This window comes from Miniopterus schreibersii (assembly GCF_964146895.1).
Source record: "Miniopterus schreibersii genome assembly, chromosome: 20".
In the NCBI taxonomy this organism is placed as follows: Eukaryota; Metazoa; Chordata; class Mammalia; order Chiroptera; family Miniopteridae; genus Miniopterus; species Miniopterus schreibersii.
In genome coordinates, this window is record NC_138122.1 from 2,653,647 (window position 1) to 2,680,712 (window position 27,066).

General features: G+C 48.2%; 1 protein-coding gene across 1 annotated transcript; it reads left to right on the forward strand.

The window, feature by feature from the left end:
• Positions 1 to 2,155: 2,155 nt before the first annotated feature.
• Positions 2,156 to 25,018, forward strand: CRTAM (cytotoxic and regulatory T cell molecule; the record flags this gene model as incomplete). Its single annotated transcript, XM_081122752.1, has 10 exons — positions 2,156 to 2,201; positions 8,703 to 8,846; positions 11,349 to 11,501; positions 13,135 to 13,278; positions 14,273 to 14,434; positions 16,568 to 16,648; positions 19,048 to 19,131; positions 20,851 to 20,997; positions 22,977 to 23,063; positions 24,810 to 25,018. 10 exons carry the CDS (start codon positions 2,156 to 2,158, stop codon positions 24,938 to 24,940), a joined length of 1,179 nt encoding a protein of 392 aa, XP_080978878.1. The 3' UTR covers positions 24,941 to 25,018.
• Between the last annotated feature and the right edge of the window lie 2,048 nt (positions 25,019 to 27,066).

Below are 27,066 nucleotides of genomic sequence, written 5' to 3' on the forward strand. Positions count from 1 at the left end.
AATAAAGTGACCCTTTTGCAGGCCCTTTGCCTAAATTTAGTTCAAAATTGGTTCAACATTGTCCCTATGCTGGCTTAAAATGAAAAGTCCCATGATGACATTTTAACTTTTTTTCATGTGAAAGTGATCTTTTACCTCCGCATAAGTTCAAGTTGTCTGATCAGCTCACGGTCTGAAAAATCAAGCAGCACCGGTGTCGCTGACCCCAGGACGTCACCTGGCAGCCTGGAGGCAAAGCCCTGTCCTGAGCCGTGACCGGGCGGGTAGAGAACCCTGAAGAACAGCCTCTTCGGGGGAAAACGGGAGAAGCGGGTAGCTAGCCGTGGTCGCCTGTCGCCTGCCAGGAACACGTCATGTAGGCTTTCCTCTTAAGGGGGTAGGAGACGGGCACAAAAAGAAAGCCTCCCCCGCAAACAAGGACGTGGCATTGCCTGGAGAAGGACTGCCATGGCTGAGACACCATGGAGGCGTAACTGGAAAAACTAGAGTCCATGGAGGGAGCCTTGTGAGGAAAAAACAGTAATCAGACCAGAGAGCCAAGTGTTCCCTTGTGTTCTTAGTTCTGCCACGGACACCATGTCTGCTCAGGCAAGCTCCTTGATTCTTTGTTTTTATTTTATTCCCTGCTCGAGGATATTTTTTCTATTGCTTTTCAGAGAGAGAGAGAAAAAGGGGGGAGAGAGAAACACACACATCGATTGGTTGCCTCCTGGATCGAGCCTGCAACCAAGGTACATGCCCTTGGCCAGAATCGAACAAAGGATCCTTCATTCCATGGGCCGACGCTCTAACCACTGAGCCAAACCAGCTAGGGTCTTAAATCATTATTTTAAAAATGGTACACTGCAACACTCACTCCCTGCTTCCATAAGCAGTCAGTATTTTTCAATACAGTCAACACACACTTAGGAGACCCTTCTCTGGCCCCAGCCACCCCAGCTGAGGGCAGAGTCAGGGCTGGCTCCCGCTCTCCTGGTTTGTCCCAGAGCCCTCAGTGCTGCTCAGACCTCCTTACCGTGTCTGGAGAGCGTGGTAAGCATGCAGGAGGCTCCTCGTTCCTGTGAGATCTGGTTTAATCAATTTGGGATGACTCTAGCAATCTGCATTTTAGCTGATGGCCAAGGCATTCATGTCACCATACAATTTGAGACATATTAGGTCGCACTAAACTGCTTAAGAAAGATCTATTTTCTCTCCTCTTCTTATTCTCTTTCTGCCTATTGAAATAGGTAAAATATTTGAAAGACAGTTTTGATGGATAGAGTTTTGCCTACCCAAACTATTAACACATTTACAGATTATTAGCACTCATGTCAGTTAGAACTAGTAAATATTATTTCCTTTACAGTTTTCCAAACATTACAGACTAGCTTCTATTTTCTAAACATAAGTCTATTCATATGTTGCTGTGTGTCCTTGGAAAAGTGAAATCAAATCTATCTCAACTTGTACAATTTTTGAGGATTAAATACCAAAATTGTTCATTTATATATTGTCACCCCCACTAGATCACAACCTCCTAAAAACAAGGATTTATCTGTCGTATCTGATTATATCTTAAAACAATACCTACTAGATGGATGAACAGATGAAGGGATGGATGACGGATGGATGGATGATGGATGGATGGATGATGGATGGATGGATAATGGACAGATAGATATACAGATTTTTTAAATGAGTAAATATGTGAAAGAATGAATTCTGCTTCTAATAACCATTATAAATTGCTGCCAGAATTAGAAATATAAAATATTCCCAAGGGTTCAGCAAAACTCGTCTAATTATAATTGTTTAATAAACTGGAAAAGAAATGTAAAGAGAAGGCGACCTTACTGTACAGGACACTTTAATGTCCTTCCCACGCCTCCTCTCCCCAGCCTTGCAGCTGGTTGACTCACCGGCGCTGCCCGCGGGGCAGAATGATCTGTGCCACCGGCACATCGCGCGCCTCTCCCACGGCGATGACACATGTGGCCCACTCGGGGTTCCAGCTGGAGGTGTTGGGGGAGCTAATGCAGGGGGGCTTCCAGGGCTGGGGAGGAGCGAGACCATGAGGTCACAGACCGGCTGCCTCCCCCCTTCAAAAGCCGCCACCTGCTCCTGTTGCTCAGCGCCGGGAGGAAGCGGCGGCCTTTCAGCAGCGCCGCGCAGGATGTGGTGGGCCGTCTGCGGCCTGCTGGGCTGGCTCCCCCTGCAAGGTAAGGCCTCAGGGCCGGCGCGCCCGGACCGCCACCTGGCGTCGGGGCAGAGCTGCCGGCGGTGGGCGGCGTCCCCGGGAGCTCCCGCAGAAGCAGCCCAGGGGGTCTGCGGGTCCGCCCGCTCACACCAAGCGCAGCCCTGCGGCGTCCTGCGCTGCGGGGACACGGGGTGGAGTGAAGGCCGCTGTCCTGTGGGCCCCGTGGGACCTGTCGGGGACACGCGGCGAGCTTGCTGGGGCCGCCTCTTCAGAGTGCCCGCCCGAGGAGCGGCAGCTTTGGATTCTCAGATTTCCTTGCTGTGTGAGCCTTAGCCAAGCAATGCAGCTTCCCTGAAGCCCAGTCTCTGCATCTTGAAATGAAGAGGACAGTGTGACCCACCGATGCCCGGGCGCTACATGGTCAAGGTCAAAACGCGGGAGCGCTCTGGGCGCAGCAAAGCGCTGCGGGGCCTGGGTCAGGCAGAGCCGGTCATGGGCGGCGGGACCGCGCGCTGTGTCGTAGGGGCCGCCGTGCTCCGTGTTCACCATCATTCTCAGTTTTACTCTTGGTTTTTAATTCGAATGCAGCATTGTGCAAATTAAAGGAAGACTCAGCTGCCTTTTGAGCGCAGGTGAAATTATTCCTACCCCAAGTGGGGGCAGGGCAGTGGGTGTCCCGGCGACTGCGGCTTGTGTGCAATTCGTGCAGAGGAAACGCTCAGAAATGTGCTGCTGCTTGTGTGTGTGCGCGCTTGTTGTCAAGCATTGAACCTGGGTACACGGGACGTCCCCGTCCCCCTGAATCTGTACCTGCCATAGAATTGATTCGGAAAGATTCTATTTAAAAAACGAAATTTCCTACTTTACTTAGTATTTCAACTCTTTATTTCATACATTTCAATTTGTGCCTTCTAGTTTGATCCCGGTACCCTAAGGACTTGATAAGTATGCAATTTTGGTAATAAACAATATTTGTTCCTTTAATAAGTGGCTTAAAGAATAGCTACTACATTCAGAAAAACCCTACATTAGACAGCTAAAATTAGAATGCTTTAGATTATGCTGAAGTTTAAAGCCTCTAACTGATCTTAACTTTGTCAGGATTCCAGTTATTATCTCATCAAAATACCTCACAAAAATAAGTTTTTAAATAAAAACAGCAATAATCATGTTTTACAGTAAACCTAAGATGGGTCATTTAGAAATATGCTCAAATACTCTTTATAAAGAGGAGAGAAAAAAATATGTATTGTGTAATGCACAGCACTGGGTACTTTCTGTTAACTAGATTTAATTCTAGCAAAGATACTGAGGTAGGTATTAATATCCCCAATTTACATAGGAGAAAATTTGAGGATAAAAGAAGTTAGAAAACCTGCCCAGGTTTTCACAACTAGTTAATGACAACATAAATATCAGCCTACAAAGTACACAGTAAAAGTATTTTCTCATGAATCAATGTATGTGCACAGGTGTGTGTGCATGTGTGTGTGCATGTGTGAGTGTGTACTGGGTTGTGACAGAAAATGTGTTTCTTAATGTGGAGCAAAAGTTTGAAAGCCACTGATTTACTCAGTTTGGAAGGTCCATTATTGAAAAATCCCGATGTGAAAACTTGGCAAAGGGCCACCCAGTGGGCGTCTAGTCCCACTGACATCTGAGAACTGATTGCTCTCTCTGACCTAAGCTGGCTCAGGCCCACCAGAGTCCCAAATAAGAAAGGGGTTGACTGTGTCCTTTCGTGTTGGTACAGAGGCAGGAAATCCACTGTGGCACCACTATAAATGATCAGCTGTGCTTAGCTAATTGATTACAGGGAGATCCCTCTACCGTCTTCTAGTGGCAACTTCTAAGGCTGCCCAAAGTCTACAGGCCAGAAAAGCCTCACAGTCTCGGAGCCCACACTCCTTCCAAGGTTGTCGTTGGCATAACTAGCTTCGAGGGCTGCTAATCAGTAAGCACGAAGGGTTTTTCAGAATCAATCCCATTGGCCTCTGTTGTGGATGGTGACAGTCCCCCAACTTGCACCCTCTCTGCTGGCCACTTGGAGGAGGGTAGGCTACAGGAAACCAAAGGAACAGCTGCAATTGAGTGGGGTCCTGTCGATTCTTCTGACCAGGGAAAAGTCATATGCTTGTTGGCACATATTTGAGGCAATTTCTTTAAAGTTATACTAGAAATAATTTGATTTTGCCAAAGTCAGATTCTTTTTCATGCGCATAATTTTCTCTACTGATTCTATCTTCAGAATAATAATCATTCCTCTTTGTGAAGTTCTGATGGACGAAAGCGCATTTCGTCTCCCACCTCACAATAGTCTTGTAAATGAGGCCCTGGCTAGATAAGTAACTCACTGCATGTCTCTGGTTTTAACTTAGCTCTAGTCTTTATTTTTCAACACAACAAATACAAAGTCAGCATCTTATTACTGAATTGTGCATTTACTCATTTTTAGCCATTAATTCAACTAATACTTAAAATCTTACTCTGTGCTAGGCCCTGGTAATATAAAATGAATGAATGGCAAACCATTTTTCCAAGAGGAGTTTGTAATCCATCCACAGAGACTTATGTGTAACCACTTATTTATAAAGTGCTGTGCTAAGTGCCATAGCAGAAGCCTGTTGAACGCCTTTGGGGACCTGGAGGAGAGAGTAGGTAGGTCATTGTGGGGAAGACGGAGCAGGTAGGGCAGGTTTGACAAAAGTGGTGTAATTTGAGTTTAGTCTTGAAAGAGATAAGAAAGGTCTTCCAGGCCAAGAGAACAGCATGGACCAAAGCAAAGTATCTTCATGAGCCTGGACTTCCGGAAAACAACTGGCCACTTGCATGGAGCATCTGGGAAGAAGTATCAGCCAGTGATATGGGACAAGAAGATAGGAGTCAAGGTATTTGGGATTTTGGTCTCATTCTTGCAAGTAACAGGAGCCTTAACAAGTAGTCTAGTAGAGGAAACAGGTGATCAAACTTATGTTTTTCAATGGAACTCTAGAAGCAGATCAGGATGATCACTTAGAGGGAGCAGAGACCAGAAGAAAGTTACTGCAATGGCCCAGGAAAGAAACACTGAGTGCCTCAGCTAAAGCAGTAATAGCAGTAAAAACGTAAAATAAAAAGATGAAGAAGGGGCGGGGGGGACAAATTGATTACAGAGGTGTTTAGGAGATAGAAAGTGGTTCCCAGTGTCTGGTGTGCAGTGGCTGGTGAGGACATTACTGAACACAAGGAAACACTGGAAAGGAGCAGGAGGCGTGCTTGTGCTAGGCGTGCCCGCAGCACGGAGCAGGAGAAATAGTGGGTTCCCATTGCCCGTGTCCATCTTAGGGTCCCTGCAGGACAGACTCTGTTCTGGAGCTTTTAAATTTATCACATGCAAATCTAACCCACTAAGGTAAGAAAAAGAAAGGATACTAATCCTTTCCTCAGCCGACTGTGCTGACCTGCAGTAGAGGCGGAGATCACACTGCAACTCCCCAAACCTTGGGGAAAACCAAGGACTCTTTAGAGGGGCACAGCTTTTACCCCTGTGTGCTTGGCAGGGGGCTGTGCCTGCTGCCTGCCCTTTGCCTGGGGAGTGGATCACATGTGCTTTGGCATGAAGTCGTCCCACCGTTAGGACAGTTAGGTAATGGGGTTGGAGGTGGAGATGGTGAAAGGTCGCAGGTTCCAGTTCCGCACACAAACCAGTCACAATCAATAGCCCTCATAGACTCAACAAGCAACCTCTTAACACACACGATGCATGGATGGATGAATTCAGTCATGGAAGTAACAGCCAAGCCCAGAAATCAACAGTCACTGAGTGAGCATGACCTGCCAGTGGTAACTGGCGACACCAAGAGAGACAAGTCATTCATTGCCAAGCTCTGCACGCTCAGCCTCTCAGAGCCACAGAGAGCTAATCTGCAGCTGGAACTCCTCACTCAGACGGGGAAGACTAAACGGGCACAGAGCACTCAGGTCTGCCCAGGAAAGGCTGAGTAAAGACGTACATGTTTGCGAGCTTGCAGAGAGGAAGTGGTGAGCGGAGGAGATGCCCACACCCCATCCATCCCTCTGATGAAGACGGTGAAAGTTTGACTCCAAGCTTTGGTGAAAACAGTTTAAAAGAGGAGTTCCAGTTTAGTTTTAAATGTCAATGAGAGGATCATGGGGAACTGTTACTTAGAAGATGTGCCACCAAAACTTAGGTACAGCCATCCTCTCCCCCCTTAACATGAGCTAGACGCCGTGTGCACATTTCAAGCACTGCAGCTAAGCAGCAGGGGCCGGGGCCTTCGCAGCTGGTGCTCTTGCCTTCTGCAGTGGCTTCCTGCCTCCGAATCAAGCGTGGGGTCTGCATGATAGCCCTGAAGGATAAACAGGCCTGTACAGCCAGAAGCAAGGCTTGGAGCACAGACAGTGAAAAACAACAACTAATTTTCTATGCCTCAAACACAGCCCTTTCCGTCTAAACTCAGGCACCTGCAATGTGGGCAGTCTGCTCAGCAGCCTGGTCCTGCGTTCTCAACAGCAAGAGCAAACACTAATCTCAGGAGATGCAATTCTTTAGCATAGGCTAAAAAGCCATGCAGTTTAATTCATAAGCATGTATCCCAAGAAAAAGACAATGATATACACATGTTTAAAATGAGAGGCATTTATTCATAACCAGGCTGCCGATAAATCTTGCCACTCCCGTCTCCCCAGATGCAGGCTTCCTGTCTGGGCAATCATTTACCAAGGGGAAGAAATTGGCAAAATTTCTAAGTATCAGTTCTGGCCAGAAGGATGAAATCAGGGCATGCTGATTACAGTAGTTTCTGTTCTATTATTGATTCAATGCAGCATGTCCCTCCTGCCTCTCAGTGCTCTTATTAAAAACAGGAGAACCTAGATCTCTGCCCACTTGCCTGCATTGTTGTGCCAGCACGAGGCTGGCATTAAGTCATTGCTTTTTAAGCTTGCACCGCGATAGTTCCTGTAAGGAAGGAATGTGAAACATACTCACTGCCCTCCAGAAACTTCAGTCTGTTTATGGGAAGCAAGGTAATGCACAAGAACTAGAGAGCAAAGCAGGAGTCACAATGAAATGGCTGTGGACACAACCATTGGAAGCTCTAGATCAAAGTCTTGGCTCAGAGCCGTTTAACCTTAGAGAAAATTCTGTTGTCACTTCAAAGCCTCTCTGCTAACACCCTTATTACTCAATTATGGATCGGTTTTATAGATTGGAATGTTTCCAAATGACCCGACCGAAGCAGAACTGTGGCCTTATGCCTCAATGCTTTTGTGAAAAAACAATCTTTTTATTGACTCTCTGTTGTTCATTGTAACATTGGCTGATGATATGGGTATTTTCCCTTGGGACTCAGGGAAATTTTTCCCAGGAAAGGCAGAATGAATACAATACAATGACTCTGGGTGGTTACTGCCAGAGGCTCGATTGAATTAATGACCTAGGAATGCAACAAACGAAAAGGTCCACACCAATTAATTTCCAGAGCTCTCCAAAGTACCTTTCTTAATACTTGAAATCTGTCACAAGCAAATAATTCCTTTCTTATTTCTCGTTTTTAAAATTTAAAATAATGCAGTAAAACTCATTACATGTCATTCATAATTTCTACCCCACAGTATTCTTACATGCACTGAAGTGTTTTGTACTCTCCTTGATAAGAATTGTCATCCTCAGAAAAAAAAATTTTAATTTAAAATTTGAAGAAGTAAGAGACCGCAATAAGTGTGCCAATTTATTTTTCTGTCACTATCTTTTTGGGAGGCTCAAGTTACAGGTGCTTCAGATCAGTTGTTTTCTATTCTCTGGGGACTGTGACTTGGGGAGTCAGACTGCACGCCTGCTGCAGGGGTGCTGCTGTGGATGCTCCACTGGCCTCCTCTGCGGACGCCCTCTCGGGGTAGGAGCTCTTCTGCAGGAGCCAGCTGGTCCCGCCACGGGCGGCAACACAGTTCACACTCTGTCTCCGGGAACCGAGACTCGCACTCGAAGGCTCAGGGGCTGGTTTCACAGAGCAAGGCCAGAGAGGCTGAGGCTCCTGGGTCTCATCACTTAGTGCAACCAAGTTACCTGGGCCTGGAGCTCGCGGCCTATAGACCTGGGTACGGACCCCAGCTCCAAGGCTGTGTGACCTTGAGCCTCTCTTCCCTCAGCTGTAGAGCGAGCCAAATAGTTCTTGCTTTGTAGGGGTAGTTCGAAAGTTAATCTAAATGAAGGTAACGTGACCTGTCACAGTTCCTGGCACATGACTGAACAAGTGCCCACAGATGCTCTTCAACTGTCCCCTTTTCCTATCCAGACCCCACCCCTTCACTGAGACCTTCAGGAGCATCTGTCCTGCTCCTGCACACAGTGCCCACTCCGCGCCTCGCGTTTCTTGGTATTGACTCACGTTTTGTTTCTATAGAAATGTATACGAAATGCTCGAAGAAGTGAGGGAGGTTTGTTGGGGCTGAGTCCCTGCCTGGGCTCAGGAGCGGCCCGGCTCAGGCCAGCCTGACCCTCCCCGATTCTCTCGCTCCGCAGAGGCCTTTAGGACGGGGCGCACAGAGACGGTGACGGTGGAGGAAGGCGACGCCCTCACCCTGGACTGCATGGCGCCCCAGGCCAAGGCCGCCCCCCTGCAGTGGCTGGCCCCCTCGGGGTACACCATTTTTTTAAATGAGCATCCTGGTAAGTGAAAGAAAAATAAACTGCCCCAGACCTCAACTGGAGGGATTTTCCAGACAGACAAGTGGGTGGGACAGAAAGCCAGCATGAGTCACCCAAAGGGTGGGCTTAGCCCCGCCTACTAATACCCCAGAATCACCCAGAAGCTTGTTATTTCACACCTGGCTACCTTCCGTTTTGTGACAGGAAGTCTGAAATGGAAACCTCACCAGAGTGGTTGGTAAAGGGGATTCAAATTATGAAGCATATTCTCATGACCCGCCTGGCCCCTCATCCCCACGTCACATTTCCAGTCTCGGTGACCATGAAACAAGCAGCTGCACACAGACACATAGCCACTAACTGCTCTTCCTTCTGATGCAGCCAGCACCCCCCACACCTGCAGCCAGCACCCCCCCACCTGCAGCCAGCACCCCCCACACCTGCAGCCAGCACCCCCCACACCTGCAGCCAGCAACCACCCCCCACCTGCAGCCAGCATCACCCCACACCTGCAGCCAGCACCCCCCACACCTGCAGCCAGCTGCTCCATTGTCCCCCTGAGCAATCCAGTCCTGTCGCATGCTATCTCCTTCAGCCTTAACAAAGTCCAGATGGCTGAGCTACAGCAACCGATGGGACACACTGCCTTGGAAAGGAGGCCGTCACTCCTCTCTGCACAAACACACCTGAGTGTGTCCTCAATGCCTGGCATGGAAAGGGAGCCATTTCTCAGTTTTACTGAGATGTTATTGACATATAACATATTAGTTTCGGGTGTACAACATAATGACTTGCTATGTGTGTATATAAATTCAAAATGACCCCCATATACTTACATCTCTTGTTTGCAGGATTCTTAAGCCTATTTAATTCATCTCTGTGAGCAGGACTATAGTAACCCCTCCCCCCGCCCTTCACAATAAGTCATCGTATATCTCCACTCAGTATTTCCAACTTGGAAAGTCTTCAGAACAGCAAATTTCATTCTGCTCTTAAAAAGCAGAGCCTCTGAAAAATGTAACACGCTTTGAAAACATTATTAAGTGTTGATATGTTAGGTGTAAAATAACTAAATATAACTATTTCAAGCTAAATTAACTATTAAGACTAGATTCCAATAGAAGAAATAGATATTAACTGTTAAAAGCTCTGACAGAAAAACTTCACATAGAGATAATTCTGTTACATGATGCTTTCGGTTCTTTGTGTTGGGTTTTTAAACTCGATGGTGATGACGTCATCAAATGTCAGGCAGGAAGCCTGAACTGAGCTCCCTGGTTCCCAAGCAGGGCTACGTTTGCCTCCAGGGACATTTGCAGGATCTGCAGAGAGTCTGTGGCAGCGATGGAGAAAGGCAGGGGAGCAGGAGGGTTCTGGCATCAGAGGGCAGAGGCCAGGGGTGCAGGTAAACACCTTACAGTGCACAGAACAGCCCCAGGCGAGGAACTAAGGACTCAAGTGTCAGTGGTGCTGAGGTGCGAGTTCCTGCATTCAGTCCAGGTAGCATCAGGACGCAGCCCTGGTTCCAGACAAGAAACAGTCTTCCTTCTCAGCCATTCAAGGTTTAGCAAGTTTAGGCTTGTTCATATGATAAATCTTAACAGAAAGGGAAAAAAGAAAAGAAGGGAGGGAGGGAGGGAAGACAAAGCGACTCGCTTCAGGAGCCTCTGGTGAGCGAAGGGATCTTCACTTGAGATGGGCTTCCCAGGTCGACAAAGAATGACGAGGAACACTTGCTACTGGCTGGGATTCTCCAGAGTTTGATTTTTTAAACCCCCATTGGCTGCACACCTGGAAAGACTAAGTCATAATCCTTGGGGAACTTCAAATAATAATGAACTATTAAAAATTAAAAATAAAAAGTGCCCAGCTGGAGCAATGACGACCAAAGCTTTTATTTTCCATTCTTCACATTTATTCTGACCAGACATCAAATGAATCAGACCTACAAAAGGTGGGGCATTGTTGTTGTTTTAAAATATATCTTTATTGATTTCAGAGAGAGGAAGGGAGAGAGAGAGAAACATCCATGATGAGAGAGTCATTGGCCAGCTGCCTCCTGCACGCTCCCCTTGCTGGGGATCGAGTCCGCAACCTGGGCATGTGCCCTGCCCGGGAATCGAACTGGCAACCTTTTGGTGCTCAGGACAACGCCCAACCAACTGAGCCACACCAGCCAGGGCTAGTGAGGCCTTTTTCATCATGTAGAAAATAGAATTCTTTACAGTTCTTCTGCCACCTGAACCCTCCACCAGCATAGTGTTCTTAATTTCCTACAAACAGCAATAGAGCAAATGGTTTATTTCGCCAAGACTAGTATCAAAACATTCCCTAAACTAACTTCCAGCTATTGACAGGCATCCAGCTGGTAAAACTAGAATTTGCAAGTCAGCTCCATTCAAGATGGGATATTTGTTCCTTTAAAGCGTGAAAAGCAAGAGCCGCTCCTGCGAGGAGTCGACCCGCTGAGTCTGGCCTCTGCGGCCTTTCTCACGGCCGCTCTGCCTCTGCCCCGCACAGGTCTGAGGAGCACCAGGTACCAGCTGCTTCACCGCTCGCCCGACCGGCTCGCCATCCGCGTGGCCCGCGTGACGGCCCAGGACGAAGGCGTGTACAAGTGCCTGCACTACGGGCGCGCCGTGAGCACACAGCGGGTGCGCGTGGTCGTCCTGGGTGAGTGGCTCCCAGCCGGGGCCCCCGGAGGCGGGCAGGGTGCGCAGGCACCTCACGGATCATTTCGGTTTTAAAACGTTACCTCCAGCGAGCTATCACCTGGGCCCCTCGGCCACCTTTTGTGGAAAGGAAACAGAAAGGAGCATTTTCAGTGGCAAGCCCTAGATTAAAGTGCGAATTCATGAAATCCATCTTTGGCAGCAATTAACTTTTCTCTCCGGGGAACTAGAAAAAGAGCATTAATATTTGACGACCTGAGACCCTGTGTCAGGCACTGCACTAGGCTCGGAATGAGGCGAACTAGGCACAGCCTCTGCCCACAGGAGTCCGCTCGCTAGCTGAGAAAGGCAGCACGTGTGTGTAATGAGGTAGGACATTATGACAGCGTGATTCGGACGTAGCTGCCCTGGAAAATCAGCCCGCATCCTCTGCCAAAGTTCCCTCTCTCGGTTGGGGGTGGGCTGGGGGTGGGGACACGAGTCGGTGGCAGCCCCCTGCTCGGCTGGGACTTGCTTGGTTCTCTAGATGGGCACTTTTGTTCAGCTCAAGTCTTACGATCTTTACAGTTTTGCTTCTGTGGCAGAACAGCTCAGTTAAAAACTTAATTCCACATATCATACAAATGAATTTCTTAAACTTCCCTTATTGAGGAACCATAGTGTGGTGCCCTCCATAAAGGAATGGCACAGTGAGAGTGTCAGGAGAGGAGTGGCTCCTGGGGTCTCAAGGCCCAATGTGACAGCTCAGGTCTGTCTCTCCCTCACCTTGCGGCCACCCCGCACTCGGCTCAGGCTGCTGTGGGCCCTCGGCAGCCCCACGCCCATGCCCACCTCCATCACGTCGTCTTCTAACCAACGAACGGTCTAGGGGCCGAGTCCCAACAGCCGCTGTTCCTTACCGGCCTCGTCTCCCCCATATCGGAGCTGCCAGCACCTAACACATCTGGGGGGTCCTTGGAGCTGGCTTCGCGCCGTCTGGGTGGCAGCGGGGATTCAGTGTGAAGGGGCAGGTCAGGGCCAACGTGCGAAGCAGAACGGGAAGAGCGAGAGGCCTGACTAAAGCGTGTTCCCAAGACAGGAGTGGGAGGGAAAGGGACCAGCGAACCCTTCATAAGACACGCGTGTCCTTGATGCTGGGAGAGGACAGAAGCAACTTACCTTGAAGTGAGTCTCAGGCCCAGGAAGTTTAGAGCTGAAACCGTCAGCTCATAAACCAGTCTCTGCCCGTCACAGGCAACGAAACTGATAAACCAAGGAACTGGGGGCCTAACCCGGGCTCTTACAAGTTGGTGGCAAACGTGGAGCTAGAATTCCGGTCTCCATTCCTGACCTAGTGCTCAGCCAATCACATAACAGTCATATATCAAATGTAAAAATTGTTTTTGAAACATAGTCAGTTTGGAAATTTTTAGGGCCTGATCACGCTCTGGGTGACAAACATTCTGACTACAGCCAAAGTAGCTTTCCAGGTACATAAAAGCCCTTTAACTATATTCTGGAAAAGGTCAGGTAAAAAAATTTGCCCATGATTTAGACCATAACCCACACTGATCCCTGTAGATTATTAGGCTCTGTGCTTTGCTGAGATATGTAGGCCAGCTACTTAAGCACAGAAAAATCTGTTTTTTTCCTAGCAACTCCTTTCAAGTCAACCCTGGAAGCTTCAGTCATCAGAATGCCAAATAGAGAAGAACAAGTTATACTTAAATGCTCCACCGTGAGAAGCAAGCCCCCTCCCCAGATCACTTGGCTGTTAGGGAACCACACGGAGCTCCATGGTAAGTGGAGAAACAGCGCTCTTTCCTCCTTTGTTTTCCTTCCTAAAGTTCCAAGGGATTTTTTTTTTTTTTTTTTAATGTTCTGGCACCCTCTGATGGCAGTGGGTGCCAGAAAACACCATCCAATAATTATCAGTTCTTTTCCAAATTATCCTTATAACCAATCAGTATTACTTTTTAATCTTGAAAGGCTAATCACAAATACATTATTACATGTTTTGTGTAAAACAAAGCAGAAATCTAAAATGTAATGTTTATTATAGCGTCTTAAAATTTGACAAAATTTCATAAAATAAAACAAAATAGAGCTATTACCTGAGAGCATAAACTTTTTATTAGGCATAAAATTGAAAATCCATTTAACATAATGCATGGTCTTCCTTATACAGTGTAAGTACCCTGTCATACCCTCAAAGACAGGTGAAAATTATGGAAACAAAGAATCTAAACTTGGAGGCTTTTGATTGAAGCAGATTAGTAATTGTCATGCTTAGAACTATTTATAGTTTGTTTATATTTCCACAAACATTACATTTGATTTTACATAATCATAGATTCTTAGAGCTGGGAGGACTCTCTATTGTTGAGGAAACCGAGGGTCAAGCGGAGTTCTAGAGAAAAAAGACCTAGAGCCCAGATGTGATCCTCAGTCCAGGGCCAAATGCACAGCACGAATGGTTTCCCCTTTAATTTGCCCTATTCATTAAATGGAGAAGTCTGTGTCTTTGTATTTCACCACATTCGGGCTGTCCTTGCACCGTTACAGGCTCTGGATTTTTCAGTAGTGAAGGGTTTATAGAAGCCCATCCACCCTGTTCCCTGGCCTCCCTGTGTGACTAGGGCCAGGCTCACGGGGCAGCAGCCTGTGGCTGGAATGAGGGTGGAAAGGGAACAGGTTTGCCAAGATGTCAAGGCCCCAAGTCTCTGAGAGAACCAAGCTCATCTGATAACATTAAATAGCCCCAACCTCACACACGCCTCAAATGCCGCACAGGTGAAACCCACCATGAATTTGAAGGTGACGGGAAGAAATGTAACAGCAGCAGCACACTCCGAGTGAGCGCCGACGGCAGAAACTCCACCGTGGGCTGCGTGATCCGGCACAGGGGCCTCCGAGGACGAAGGCTGGTAGCCTCCTTCCGCCTGGAAGATCTGGGTAAGAACTGATGTCTAGAATCATTTTTAATTTCCCTCCGTATTATTCTCTCAAACAAGATTAAACAGCGGGAAAAGTCTTGCAGAGCCAGATCACTGTCCCAAAGCTCTGCTAATCGCACATTCTCTTAATGATTGAGATTCTCCAGCTGGTGGCCACTGTCCCAATGTTCAGAAAACCCCCCTCGCAAGAACGCCTAGCACAGCGTCCTAGGCATATAGCGTCCTGCTAGCCTTTTGAGGATGACAGCCAGCGTGACTTAACCTTGCTCCGTTTCATTGCAGTCACGTTCTCCGAGAGGTCACGGAGCACACTGCACCTTTACATCTAAGCTTGTCTGTATCATTTTATGCGAATAGAAAGCACTCACTCAGTGACATGACATCATCATTATTCTTTACATATATTTTGTTAAAACTGTTTTAAAGATTTTAGCTTAATCATGTTAATATTCTGAGCAAAACACAAATAACCATAAAAATAAACAAACATCAAATATTAAACACGAAGAGAAGTTGCTTCCGTTGTGAGAATCTCTGTTCTCTGATTCCTTCACCCTAAGTGGAAGAAATGATTTTTAAACTATGTAAAACTTTTTAGCAAAGAAGGACCCTATAAGAAGTGGCGTAAATCACACATCTGTAATTAACAGGCCTCTGGCCTGATTATGTTATACGGCATTTCCCAGTGTAAAAAGAGATTCCTGAAGTACAAGGATTCCCTCACACTAGTGAAGGAGGAGATTGCAGGGTGCAGTGTGTTGGAGAGAGAGCTCTGTATCCAGTGAAAGAACTGATCATGAAAGACAACTGCTCACGAGAACTTCACTGGGAAAACCGCCCGTGCTGCCGGCCCAGTGGCACTGTGGCTCCGGTTAGTTGGTCCCCTCTCACTGCCACATGCTTTCCACCTGCTGCTTTCTCATCAAACCAAAAGTACTTCTTGAGGCAGCTGCATTTAGAAGGCCCAGGGACCCACAGACTGGGCTGTCATCTGACGCAAATGTTCCTGCCCTGCTATGATTCAGGCCCCAGCCTCCACCCCATCCCTGGGAGGGAGCACAGGGCATGCAGGGGATATGGGAGAACTGCCAAAGAGAAATGAGAATTTATTTATCTGATGCTTCTGAAGGACTTTCAGATTCTTTCAAGCGTTTTCCTCTATTCATTGTCAGTAACTCTCTTCCTTCAATTTTCTCTGGTATCTTTGTGGCCGCCAGGTTCACTTCAGCCTTATAGTCTGTGTTACGCTTTTTCTAATGTTTTCTCACTGGCGCTTCTTCCTTTCCTTGGAGCTCTTGCATGCAATTCAGGCTTTTTTATAATTTTAAAAAAACTTTAACATTTGATTAAGACAGGAACATGTTAAAACCACAGAAATTCTTTGATTAAATAAAAAGCGGAGAATACTCATAGATGTTTATAAAGACATTACCCACCTGTCACACATCAGTATCAATATTTGCAAATTAGCAGACGCCTTTTTTATATGCTCCTTGGTGGCAGGCTGTTCATACACTGCTCAGACCTATGCTAAGCGGAACCCTGGAAACATTCCTAGATATTGTTTAATATTATACAATAACAGTTAGTAAGCATTGTGCAAGCATGTTGTGTGACTGGACTCCTTCATTCTCACAAAAAATCCCAAGAGTAAATGCTGTCAGTACCTTCGTATTACAGCTACTCAAAAACGGAGCATTCCCAACGTTAGGCATCTTGTTCAGACTCACTGAGCAGCAAGTAACAGCCCTGGGATTGTACCCAGCCTGAGCCTGGCTGCAGGGCCCCCCAGCAAATGAGGACTTAGATGTGTGATGGGAGGATGTGCGATGGACGGGGGTGAAAAGGTGGACGCAAGTGGAGACAGTGAGTGCCCTTGGCCCGGGACTGCCAAATGCGCCTCCCCGCAGAGGTCCCGCAGGCTGCACCCCAAAGCCCCACAGCAGGCAGATAGCAACCGCGGGACACAGATCCGCAGACCAGCCAGAGCTGCGAGCCACAGGCCTGAGGCTCCTGCAAAACCTCCGCGAGCAGGAGGCGCCAAGTGCATGCTCCAGCCTATTGCACTGAGCACAGTGTGGGCAAAACTGTTCTCTGCAGCTGCAGAACTTTGTTTGTCCCCCTTTCCTAGTTACTGATCCTAAGACAGCTCCAGAGGCCCCTGGGAAGAGCTCTCCACCCTCTCAAGACGCCCAGCAGTCCACCAGCACGGGTAAGTGTCGCAATCGCTAAAACTCTAAAAGATCCTCTCTCTTTGGGAAGTCAGTTTTCCAATGATAAGTTTTAAGAACATTTTTAATTTTAACTTGTAACAACACCATGCAGAACCCCCTCCAGCTTTGTGGTGACCTGGAGAAGTGCCATAGTTAACCATCCAGTGGGCTCAGAAGTAGCTAACAGCTTGTAAGCTCCCCCTCCCACTCCCCTCCCCTCTCCTTCCTCTCCCTCTCTCCCTCTCTCCCCTCTCCCCTCTCCCTCTCTCCCTCTCTCCCTCTCTCCCTCTCTCCCCTCTCTCCTCTCCCCCTCTCCCCTCTCCCCTCTCTCCCTCTCTCCCTCTCTCCCTCTCTCCCCTCTCCCCTCTCCCCTCTCTCCCCTCTCCCCTCTCCCCTCTCTCCCCTCTCTCCCCCTCTCCCCCTCTCCCCCTCTCCCCTCTCCCCTCTCCCCCCCCTCTCTCTCCCTCTCTCCCCTCTCCCTCTCCCCCTCTCCCCTCTCCCCCTCTCCCCTCTCCCCTCTCTCTCCCCCTCTCCCCTCTCCCCTCTCCCCCTCTCCCCTCTCCCCTCTCCCTCACACACACACAATTGTGACATTTGCATTTCCAATGTGGTAAAGGACAAGGTAGAATTCACTTAAGGGGAGATTCATTTCTTTGCTTTTCCATCTGGAATAGACCAAACACAAAATAAAGACTTGGTATCAACAAGGAGCAAAGAAGCAGGACTGGAGAGTTGCTGTTTCTGTCATTGAGGAACAAAATCACCTCCGAAGGTTCCTCAGTTAGCTGGTTGTTAAGAACTCAGGTAGTTTTTAATGATGGCGTTGAACTAGAAATGCAGAACTTAGAAAGCCTGGATTAGACAGTGAGCCCACCACTAGGTGGTTAACTCTGGACAGTGATCATATATTTAATTTATATTTACATTTAACTCAGCATAATATCAGGTAACAGCGGTGCTCAGGGAATGAATGGACGCATGCACGCAGTCCTTGTGGCGCCCTGAGTGACACCGGCCTCGTCAGGGGACATGCTCCCGCCTCCCCCGGTTCAGACACTGTCTCTGTGACAGAGCAGCTTGGTGGGATAAGTGCTTCAGAACAATACCATGTTCATAGTTCTGACTAGCAGACCACACTTAAATTTTTTATCTTGAATAATATTTAAAACTAGATGTTTGGAGGTTTTAAAACTGATCAGTACAACATGTGCTATGTAGTTTTTTTGAAGGACATTGGAGAATGAAAATATTGTGAAGTGGGACGGCCACATTACTTGCTTTAATAATCCAATATTTTTACAATGTTTAGAATCTACTTGTCTTTAAATTGGCTCACACCACTAGTAAACAACTCCATTTTCTGCTCTGCCTCTTCATGTATAACATGAGAGTTTAAAAATATGGTCTGAAATCCCTTTGAGCTTTCCATTTCTACAGTTTTATTACTGCTAATGACACCCATTTTCAGTAGAAGATGGGTGGTTTCATTCCCCTTTGGAATGGGCTAAAAAGCCGGAGACCGCAAGGGAAGAAGTAGGGAAGGTACAGCAACACCCGAGAAAGGCCTTTATGGTTCTAGAAGGTGCCTTCCCCAGCAAAGGCCCAGCACAGCCCGCTCCTGGGCGGGCGGCCTAGGTCTGAAGGGCGCGGGGCCTGCTGTTCCCAGCCTCAGGCTGCAGGCTGTCTGCCCACGGAGCTCGGCCGTCTGCCGCCCAGCTGCTGTCTGGGGCACCTCAGGGGCCTCCGCCCTCGCTGGCCTGATGCAGGAAGGAAGCATAGGACAGGTGTCAGCTGTGGCTTCTGAGTCTCAGTACCGACTCCGCCACTGATCTGCTGCAGGACCTGAGACGCTTCACTCAGCTTCTCTAGAGCTGTTGGCTCAGAGCTGTGCTGAGGAGTAACGTGTGCCAAGTGCTCAGTTTAAGGCCTGCACAGAGGAAATGTTCAATAAACAACACGCACCTTAAAAAATGAGGCCAAGAGCCTGGCCGGTGTGGCTCAGCAGCTGAGCATCGACCTAGGATCCAGGAGATCGGGTTCGATTCCCAGTCAGGGCACATGCCCGGGTCGCGGGCTCCATCCCCAGTGTGGGGCGTGCAGGAGGCGGCCCATCAATGACTCTCTCGTCATTGATGCTTCTGTCTCTCTCTCCCTCTCCCTTCCTCTCTCTGAAATGAATAAAAACATACTTAAAAAATAATAATAAAGCAAAGTAAGTCAGACGATTTGCAGCTCGTTTTGGAAGATGTGAGAAGTTCCTAAATGACCTCTGTGTTTTTCAGTGAGCATCACTGAACTTGGTCTCCAGAGCTGCTTCGCTGCTTCTGGGTGGCCGCGTGTACATGCGCACTGTACATGCACAGTCGCATGCACACGTCCCGTGTTTCTCTCGCCTTAGTTGCAGGAACGGAGGGTTTTAGTACAACAGAGATTGACAAGGGAGACGAAGGACGAGCCACTCAAGACCCGGATTTGACCACTGGTGAGTATCTCCCACCACATGGAGGATAAGCAGTCGGCACTTTAACCTCCCAGTCAGTCCAGTCGTTTTGTTCAGCCCTGCCGTCCATTCCCCTTGACCTTCCTGCTGGTTAGCTGCTCCCTCCCCCTTGGCGTGGCCGCCTCCTCCGGCTCCCGTGACAGCTCTCCCAGTCCTGTTGCTTTGCTGCCAGTCCTCCCCTGTGCCTGTTCGCGGACTTCCCTCTTCCCTCCCGCCTGCTGCTTCTCGTGTGTAGAGATGCTCTGATTTTACATCCCCTCCTTGGTTCTTTCCTTAATTCCTAGACAGCTTACTGTTCCCAAGACTGTCCCAGTTGCCACCAGGCAGATGTCGTACCTGTGTCTCCAGAACATTCTCTTGAGCACTAGTCCCTGTTACCTACATGTCTCTACCTGAATTTTCTGCCATATCCTCAAATTCAACATTGCTAAGAACTAAGCACATCTTCTTCCACAGAATCAGCTCGTCTGAAGTGTCACATGGGCCCAGGCCCTGGTGTCCTCACTGTGCACGCGCGTATGTGTGCGTGTGTGGTTCACGTGAAATCAGTTTCCAAGGGCTTTTGAGTCTTTCCTTTCAGGTGTTTTGCCCACTTTCAGGGCCACCACCCTGATCCAGACCCTCACCATGTCCTGCATGCAGACTATAACTTCAGGTTCTCCTTCTGTAGTCTATTTTTAGCACCTTCCTACCCAAACATCCCTTTGCGCCTTTTACACCTGTGTTCAGAAAGCCTCTGGCTTCCACAGTCTACAGCGCAGACCCTGAGCCCTGATCTGCCCAGAAGGTGCTGGGACCAGCTCCCTCTGCAGTCCGCCTCTGTCAGGTCCTTGCAGGATGAAAACATCCTCTCCTGTTGGTGGCCCTGCCCTCACGTGTCCTAACTGGCCCCGAGGGAAGGAAAGGCTTCACTCCTTACTCCCTTTGCAAGGTTAATGTCGCCACTGAACACTTTCCTGACCACCTCAGGGACGGCGCCTGCCTCTGAATCCCTGAGCACACTATTACGTTAACACACGTGGATCTAAAATTCGGCACAGATAGCTGACTGCTCTTTGTTTTTATTAATCTATTTGTTTACGTCTAGAGAGAACTATCCCAAATAATAGGAACCCTGTCTCACTCAGCCCCAAGTGCGATGCTCTGCAGGGGGCTGGCCCTTCCTAACTGCCTGTTGGCTGAGATGAGGGCACCGGGACATTTAGCAAAGCTGGGGCCCGTAGAAGCAGAATTCTAGGTTTAGAAAGGCCTTTATGGCTCATCTAGTTTCTGGGCAAATGCCTTGATGTAAGAACACATTTATCCCAGCCAAAGTCAACAGATACTCATTTTATTTGCATAGTTTTCAAACTCCTTAACAGCCTCTCTTGCTAAACCACACTTTGCTAAAAACAAATGAAGCCTACAGCTAATTTGAATCCCCTGACTATAATTTAAGTCAATATTCTCACGTTTTCTCTAGGAATGGAAAAGAACTACTTCAATATCGATATAACCTAAAATCCTCTTTTAAATCCTCCCACGATGGCGCTGGTTGCGTTCTTGTGTTCAGAGGGAGCAGTATGAGTCTTTCTCCTTCAGGGCAAAGCCCGTCCTGGTCTCGCCTGGCTCTTAGCCTGCACTGCCTTTCAGAGGGGCGTGTGCCCGCCCCGTGGACAGCAGGCCCCTCCGGCGACCCCGAATCCTTTCCTTTCCTTCCAGGCGCAAGTCCGCAGCACATGGAGTTGGCAAGGAGGAAGAGCGGCATCCTGCTGCTCACCCTGGTGTCCTTCCTCATATTCACCCTCTTCATCGTCGTCCAGCTCTTCATAATGAAGCTCCGCAAGGCGCACGTGATATGGAAAAAGGGTGAGTGGGCAGGGGGCCCGGGGGCTGCGACAGGCTGAAAGGAGAGGCCTGCAGACAGGCGAGCTCGCCAGCCAGCGCTCTGCTGCTAGAGGGTGGGCTCATCCATCCACTCGATAAGTGTCGTCACTTAGATAAGCAGCTGTTAGCTTCCCAGGAAACAAGGACTGTGCACCTCCAGGAGCTGTAGGCAAAGACAGCAAAACCCAAGGGGAACTAGAGCAGCGAGGAACTGGAAGTATATTATAGAGGCCTCTACTCACAACAGGATACAAGATAGAGAGCTCACCCTTCCTTCCATCCCTCCTTCCCTCCATCCACCCATCCCTCCATCCACCCATCCCTCCATCCACCCATCCCTCCATCCACCCATCCCTCCATCCCTCCCTCCATCCCTGCATCCCTCCCTCCATCCCTCCCTCTATCCCTCCCTCCATCCACCCATCCTTCCCTCCCTCCATCCCTCCACCAATCCCTCCATCCCTCCATCCCTGCATCCCTCCATCCCTCCCTCTATCCCTCCATCCCTCCCTCCATCCCTCCACCCATCCCTCCATCCTTCCTTCCCTCCCTCCTTCCCTCCCTCCCTCCCTCCCTCCATCCCTCCACCCATCCCTCCATCCTTCCTTCCCTCCCTCCCTCCCTCCCTCCCTCCCTCCCTCCATCCCTCCATCCCTCCCTCTATCCCTTCACCCCTCCCTCCATCCCTCCACCAATCCCTCCATCCTTCCATCCCTCCCTCCCTCCCTGCAATAATCATTCACTGAGCAGCTACTGTGTGCCATGCACTGGGGACACATCTGTCAACAAGACAGACCAGGCTCCTACACTGAAAGAGTTCTTATTTTAGGAGTGGTCAATCAAAGGTTGAGTATAGTAAACTTTTTTAGTCCCATTTCTACTTTGAAAACATGCATTCAGCTTCCCTCAAGCATAATATGTTAGTAATTTTTTTCTAAGCATTCTGATTAAAAAGTTATTATTGGAAACAAAAAATATATAACTAGCATAGAAAATACCTATTAAAATACATAGACTCAGCACCTGTCAGAGCTAGAAGGGACCTGAGAAATGATCCAGAATAACCCACCTACTCAATTCATTCTATAAATGTGTGTCAGGACTAAAGCCCCTTTATTTCTGACAGTTATATAGCCTGTGTCATCCAACACAGTCGCCACAATATGGCTATTGAGCGCTTGACATGTGGCTGGTCCCTTCTGAGATGTGCTGTGAGGATAACACACGCCCCATTTTGAAGGCTCAGCGCGCGCACACACACACACACACACACAAGAATATAACATACCTAGTCCTGATATATTGGGTCTACTAGTTAAATGATAGTAACTTAACCTCACCTGCTCTGTTGTACTCTTTGAGCATGGCTACTGCAAAGTTTAAAACTACACGTGGGACTTGCATTGTAGTGCTGCTGGACAGCACCGACTTAGCCACTTAGGGCTCACACACCTCCAGTGACAGAGAACTCATGCCTCAGGGCAAAATACTACACCTTTGGATAGCTCTGCCCCTCTTAAAAGTAGCACTTCTCCATGCTAGAGATCAGCCTCTCTGGGTACGCAGATGGACTAACATTCTCATGACGGGTAGACTTGGCAGCAGGTCTGGTTTCCCGTGTAGCTGAACAACAGGAAATGCCCTAGTCTTGTTTCCAAATCTCCCATAATGCGTCACCCCCCAGTCCTCTCGGGACTGTTGAAGTGGTTCCTTCCCAAAGGACCGCGTTTGATTCTAATCTGCTTCATCTGACCCCTGCAGTTCTCACACTGCCGGCATGTACCCGTGGGACTCATGGTAAACAATGAAACATGATTTGTTGAATGACTGACATGAGGTATGGGAGGGGAACGGTGACTCCATATTATACAGAGACAGAGGCATTGTATTACTCACACATATCTGTCCACATATAGATGATGTCTGTGGCCCCTGAAACTAATAATTTTCTTTTCTTGCAGAAAATGAAATTTCAGAACACACTCTAGAAAGTTACAGATCAAGGTCAAATAATGAAGAAACATCATCCCAGGAGAAATATGGCCAAAGTAAGTCTACATGTGACCTGAGGTTTGAAAACTGAGGTTCATTGATTTGTTGCCTTTCAAGGGGAGCCTAAAAATAAAAATTTGATTTTTAGCAGTATAAAGCTGCCTGCCTAAATCGTCGTTTAGAACTGAAGGAAGTGCACCTTAAAAAATGAAAGCATCAGTTGAGTTCATGGGGCTGGCGATGTTGGGAAGCCTTGTGGAGTCCTCGCCGACACACGGGCACAGCTCTGGACTGTGTCCCTCCCGTGCCCCAGAGTACCCGGTAGACTCTGCCCTGTCCTCATTTTGGGTATATTGATTTAGCTACGACAATACTCCTGCAGGCGGTAATTGGATTTGCTCTCTGTGCATCCCTGGATCCCAGCACAGGATTTGGCACAAATGGAGTGTTTAATAAATTGTATTGAATAAATGAATACAGGGCTTAACTCAAGCAAAAATGCGTCAGATTTTTTGGATGACTTCATTGCAACTCCTCAAAGTATATAAAGAAAAAAAATTCATTTTAAATGTATCTTTATTGTTAAAAGTACTGCAGATGTTCCCTTTCCCCCCATTGACACCCTGCACCCCCCCCAGGCCTTCTCCATAGTATCCTCTGGGTCCTTAGGTTATGCGTGTCTGCACATAATTTCTTTGATTAATCCCCCCCCAACTCCCCACCCACCTTCCCTCTGAAATTTGTCTGACTGCTCCATGGGTCTACATCTGTTTCAAACAGAGTCTAAAAGAAAGGGGGGGAGGGAGGGAGGACGGAAGGGGAGAGAGAGAGAGAATTCCTGACAAAGATCCAGTAGAGAGAAGTAAATGTAAAGCAAGCACCTTATACCTCCCAGCATTTTGCTCCTCGGTGCACATGCACTTACTCTGCCCACCAGGAGGAGCAAGGACTGCAGTGGGCTTTGCAGCTAGTTTCTATCGGTTTCCTAAGAAGTGTGTCTTTTACAATTCTGCCTTTTCTTTTGACTTAACAGGGTGTAAAATGGAAAGAAAGGGCTGTACTAGCAGGGAAGGGGCACAAGTGAGGGGACTGTGTGGGGATGGGGGTGGGAGGAGAAATGCCTCTGCTGGGGTGCGGGAGTGCAGCCCCCGTTTCCCTGACATGAGCTCCCTCGAACCGTCTGGCACGCAGAACGCTGCCCACGTATCCTGTGAGTGGTGCTTCCTGCGCCCATCCTCCCTGGAAGGCAACCCCAGCAGGAGAATTACAGCCTTCCAGGAAAGAAACACCCTCCGCTTGGCTGCTGAACAAGCAGAAGCCCCTCCAGGCCGACTTTAAGAAAATGTAAAGTGAGCGCCTGCACTCAGGCCTGCTCCCTAGCCAGGGCCAGCCAGGGGCCTGCCCGGCCAGGGCCCCGCTTTCCCCTGGGCTCCCGCACCCCCCTGAGCCCTCCAGGCTCTGCCAGAGCCGCAGGGCCCAGAGCTCCTTCTCCCATAGCCCCGTTCCTTCCTGAGCGAAACTCAGCTGAAGACACTGTGGTTTTCCCAGCAACACATGCTACTTTATAGCAGAAATGTCCATATATTTTATTTCAGGTGTATGAGTATAATTTTTATTTAAAAAGAGCTTTTAAAAGTTAGACTATCACATGTGTTCAGATCACTTATATGCATCCGAGAACTTCAGATTCAATTTTTAATACCTTAACATATGGACCTAAAAATACCATGTACAGTGTTTCAGATAAAGGGGTGCAACGCTGTTCAAGATGAATCTTTATCTTCGACATGTTTCTCTTTCAGCTTCCCGTTCGAAGAGCTGCATGGACTACATCACACAGCTGTACTCAGAAGCAAAAACACACAGGAAGAAAAACACCCAACATACAAAATTAAAAGGAAAGCAGGCCTGGATACCAGAGAGCATTGTGTAGAGCTCCCTGCAACAGGAAACAGGACTTCAGGGCAAGCTCAGGGCCACCGCAGTGGACAGCTTGTGGGCAGGGGCCCGGTCACCGTGACAGGAAGAATGTGCTTTGAGTGGTGTCCTTCATGGCAATCAGCTCTGACCCAGAGCAGCCAAACAGGACTAAACATGGACATGAAGCTTCTTAGTTAAAAGGATAAATTACCTAGTGTGCCTGACACTACTTCAGAGCAGGAAGACGCTACTGAGCCTGGGGGCCTGGGTCACTGTGACCCGCTGACATGGCGCATGGCACTGTGGGGCACAGCCTTAGGTGGAACTCATGGAACTACTTAAACATTAAAATTTTAATCTTTCCTTCTGGTCTCCAAATAAGGAACGTTGAGATGAAAAGGACCTAACGGAGGTCTCTAGTCCTGGGAGCTTACTTTCAAGAGGGGCTCTGAGCTGTAACCAGCAGGCTCACCGTCAGGGGGAAGAGGCACCTGAGGACCAGTGGCTGGGTGAGCACAGCAGCCGGAGACAGGAGTGACTCCAGGGAGGCCAAGGAGTCCATCTCCTTAGGTTTTCTTGCTAAATCACAAAAGTTGACCTGGTGACAGTTTTTTTTAATGACATTTCCTTACAAAAACATGTAAGCAATGAGTTTAATTCACTGAGTATTGACCTAATCGATGCTTTTAAAAAGTATTTAACAGAGCACAGAGTATATGGACATTTGTTTTTCTAGCATTTCCTAGTCTCGCCTTCACGTGTGGAGGTGACATTGGGCATATCTTTCCCCCCTATCATTTATTTAAAGTAGAGTAAAATCTGGCATTTATTTATAACATTTCTCATTGCTTGGATCTGAATACGCTAATTCTAAAATAACGTCCCCCCCCCGCCCCTGCCCCAACCTACCACACACACTCATATAATGAGTTTGTAATTGTTACAGGGTCAGATCCAGTTGTGCTACTTATTCTCTTGATAACATTTTTCAATCCTTACCCCAGGATATGTTTCCATTGATTCTGAGAGAGAGAGAGAGAGGGAGGGGGAGGGAGGGGAGGGAGCCATGAGAGAAATACCGATCAGTTGCCTCCTGCAGGACCCTGGCCAGGTGCTGAACCACAGCCTAGGAATGTGCCCTGACGAGGAATCGAACCCGCCACCTTTTGGTGTAGGGACCATGCTCCAGTCAACTGAGCTGCCCGGCCGGGGCCTTGATAACTTTTTTAACAATCACAAAATTACTGAAAGATGTAGAGAGAACAAAACACCTTGCCCTCTGAACCGCCTGAGAGTAAGTGGACATGATGCCCCCTCACTCCCCAAACGTGCGTGTACTTCCTACAAATGCGAGCACTTTCCTCCATCCCCCCCGCGCACCATCAGAATCAGGGAATGGACACTGACCTCCTTCTGACAGTCCCGACTCCATTCATGGTTCCCCAGTTCTCCCAAAGGACCCGGTGCAGCCCCATGTTGCACGTGAGGCTCACGCTTTTCGATGCAGCTCCTCGACGTTTCCTTCCCTTTCATCACAGGGGCGACTGGGAAGGTCACAGGCTGGTTATTGTGACCGCCCCTCAGAATGGCTTTGTCTGATGTCGCCTTTGATTATAATCAGGACTGTTGAAGAAGTGATGTTTTACCACATTGCATTTTATTTATTCCATTCTTGATGATGTTTAATCAGTTGATTACGGTGATGTCTGCCAACTTCTCCACATAAAGTTACTCTTTTCTCCTTTCTAAAATAACATTTTGTGGGGAGATGCTACTCAGATATCCTATTTCCCATCAGACTTTCCAAGTTACTCATTTATTCACCTGTCTTTATGGGCTCATGGTCCCTCTGCTATTCAGTCTGTCACCCTCCCAAGTTATAATGTTACTAGCAAATTAATCTGTGGCTAATTGATGATCAAACTGTGGAAACAGGCTCGTGTCCTTCTTGTCCTTAATTTTCGAGCACTTTCTTGCTTTCTGGTATAAAATATTCCAGGCTTATCTTACATTTTCCTTCCCAGCCCTGTAACCCTCCATTTCTCCAAGGACCCCTGGTTCCACTTACTGGAAAGTGGTGTTTAAAAGCCAAGACCCAAGAGCGAGGTGTACTCATTGCCTGTGGCATATCTATCTTCA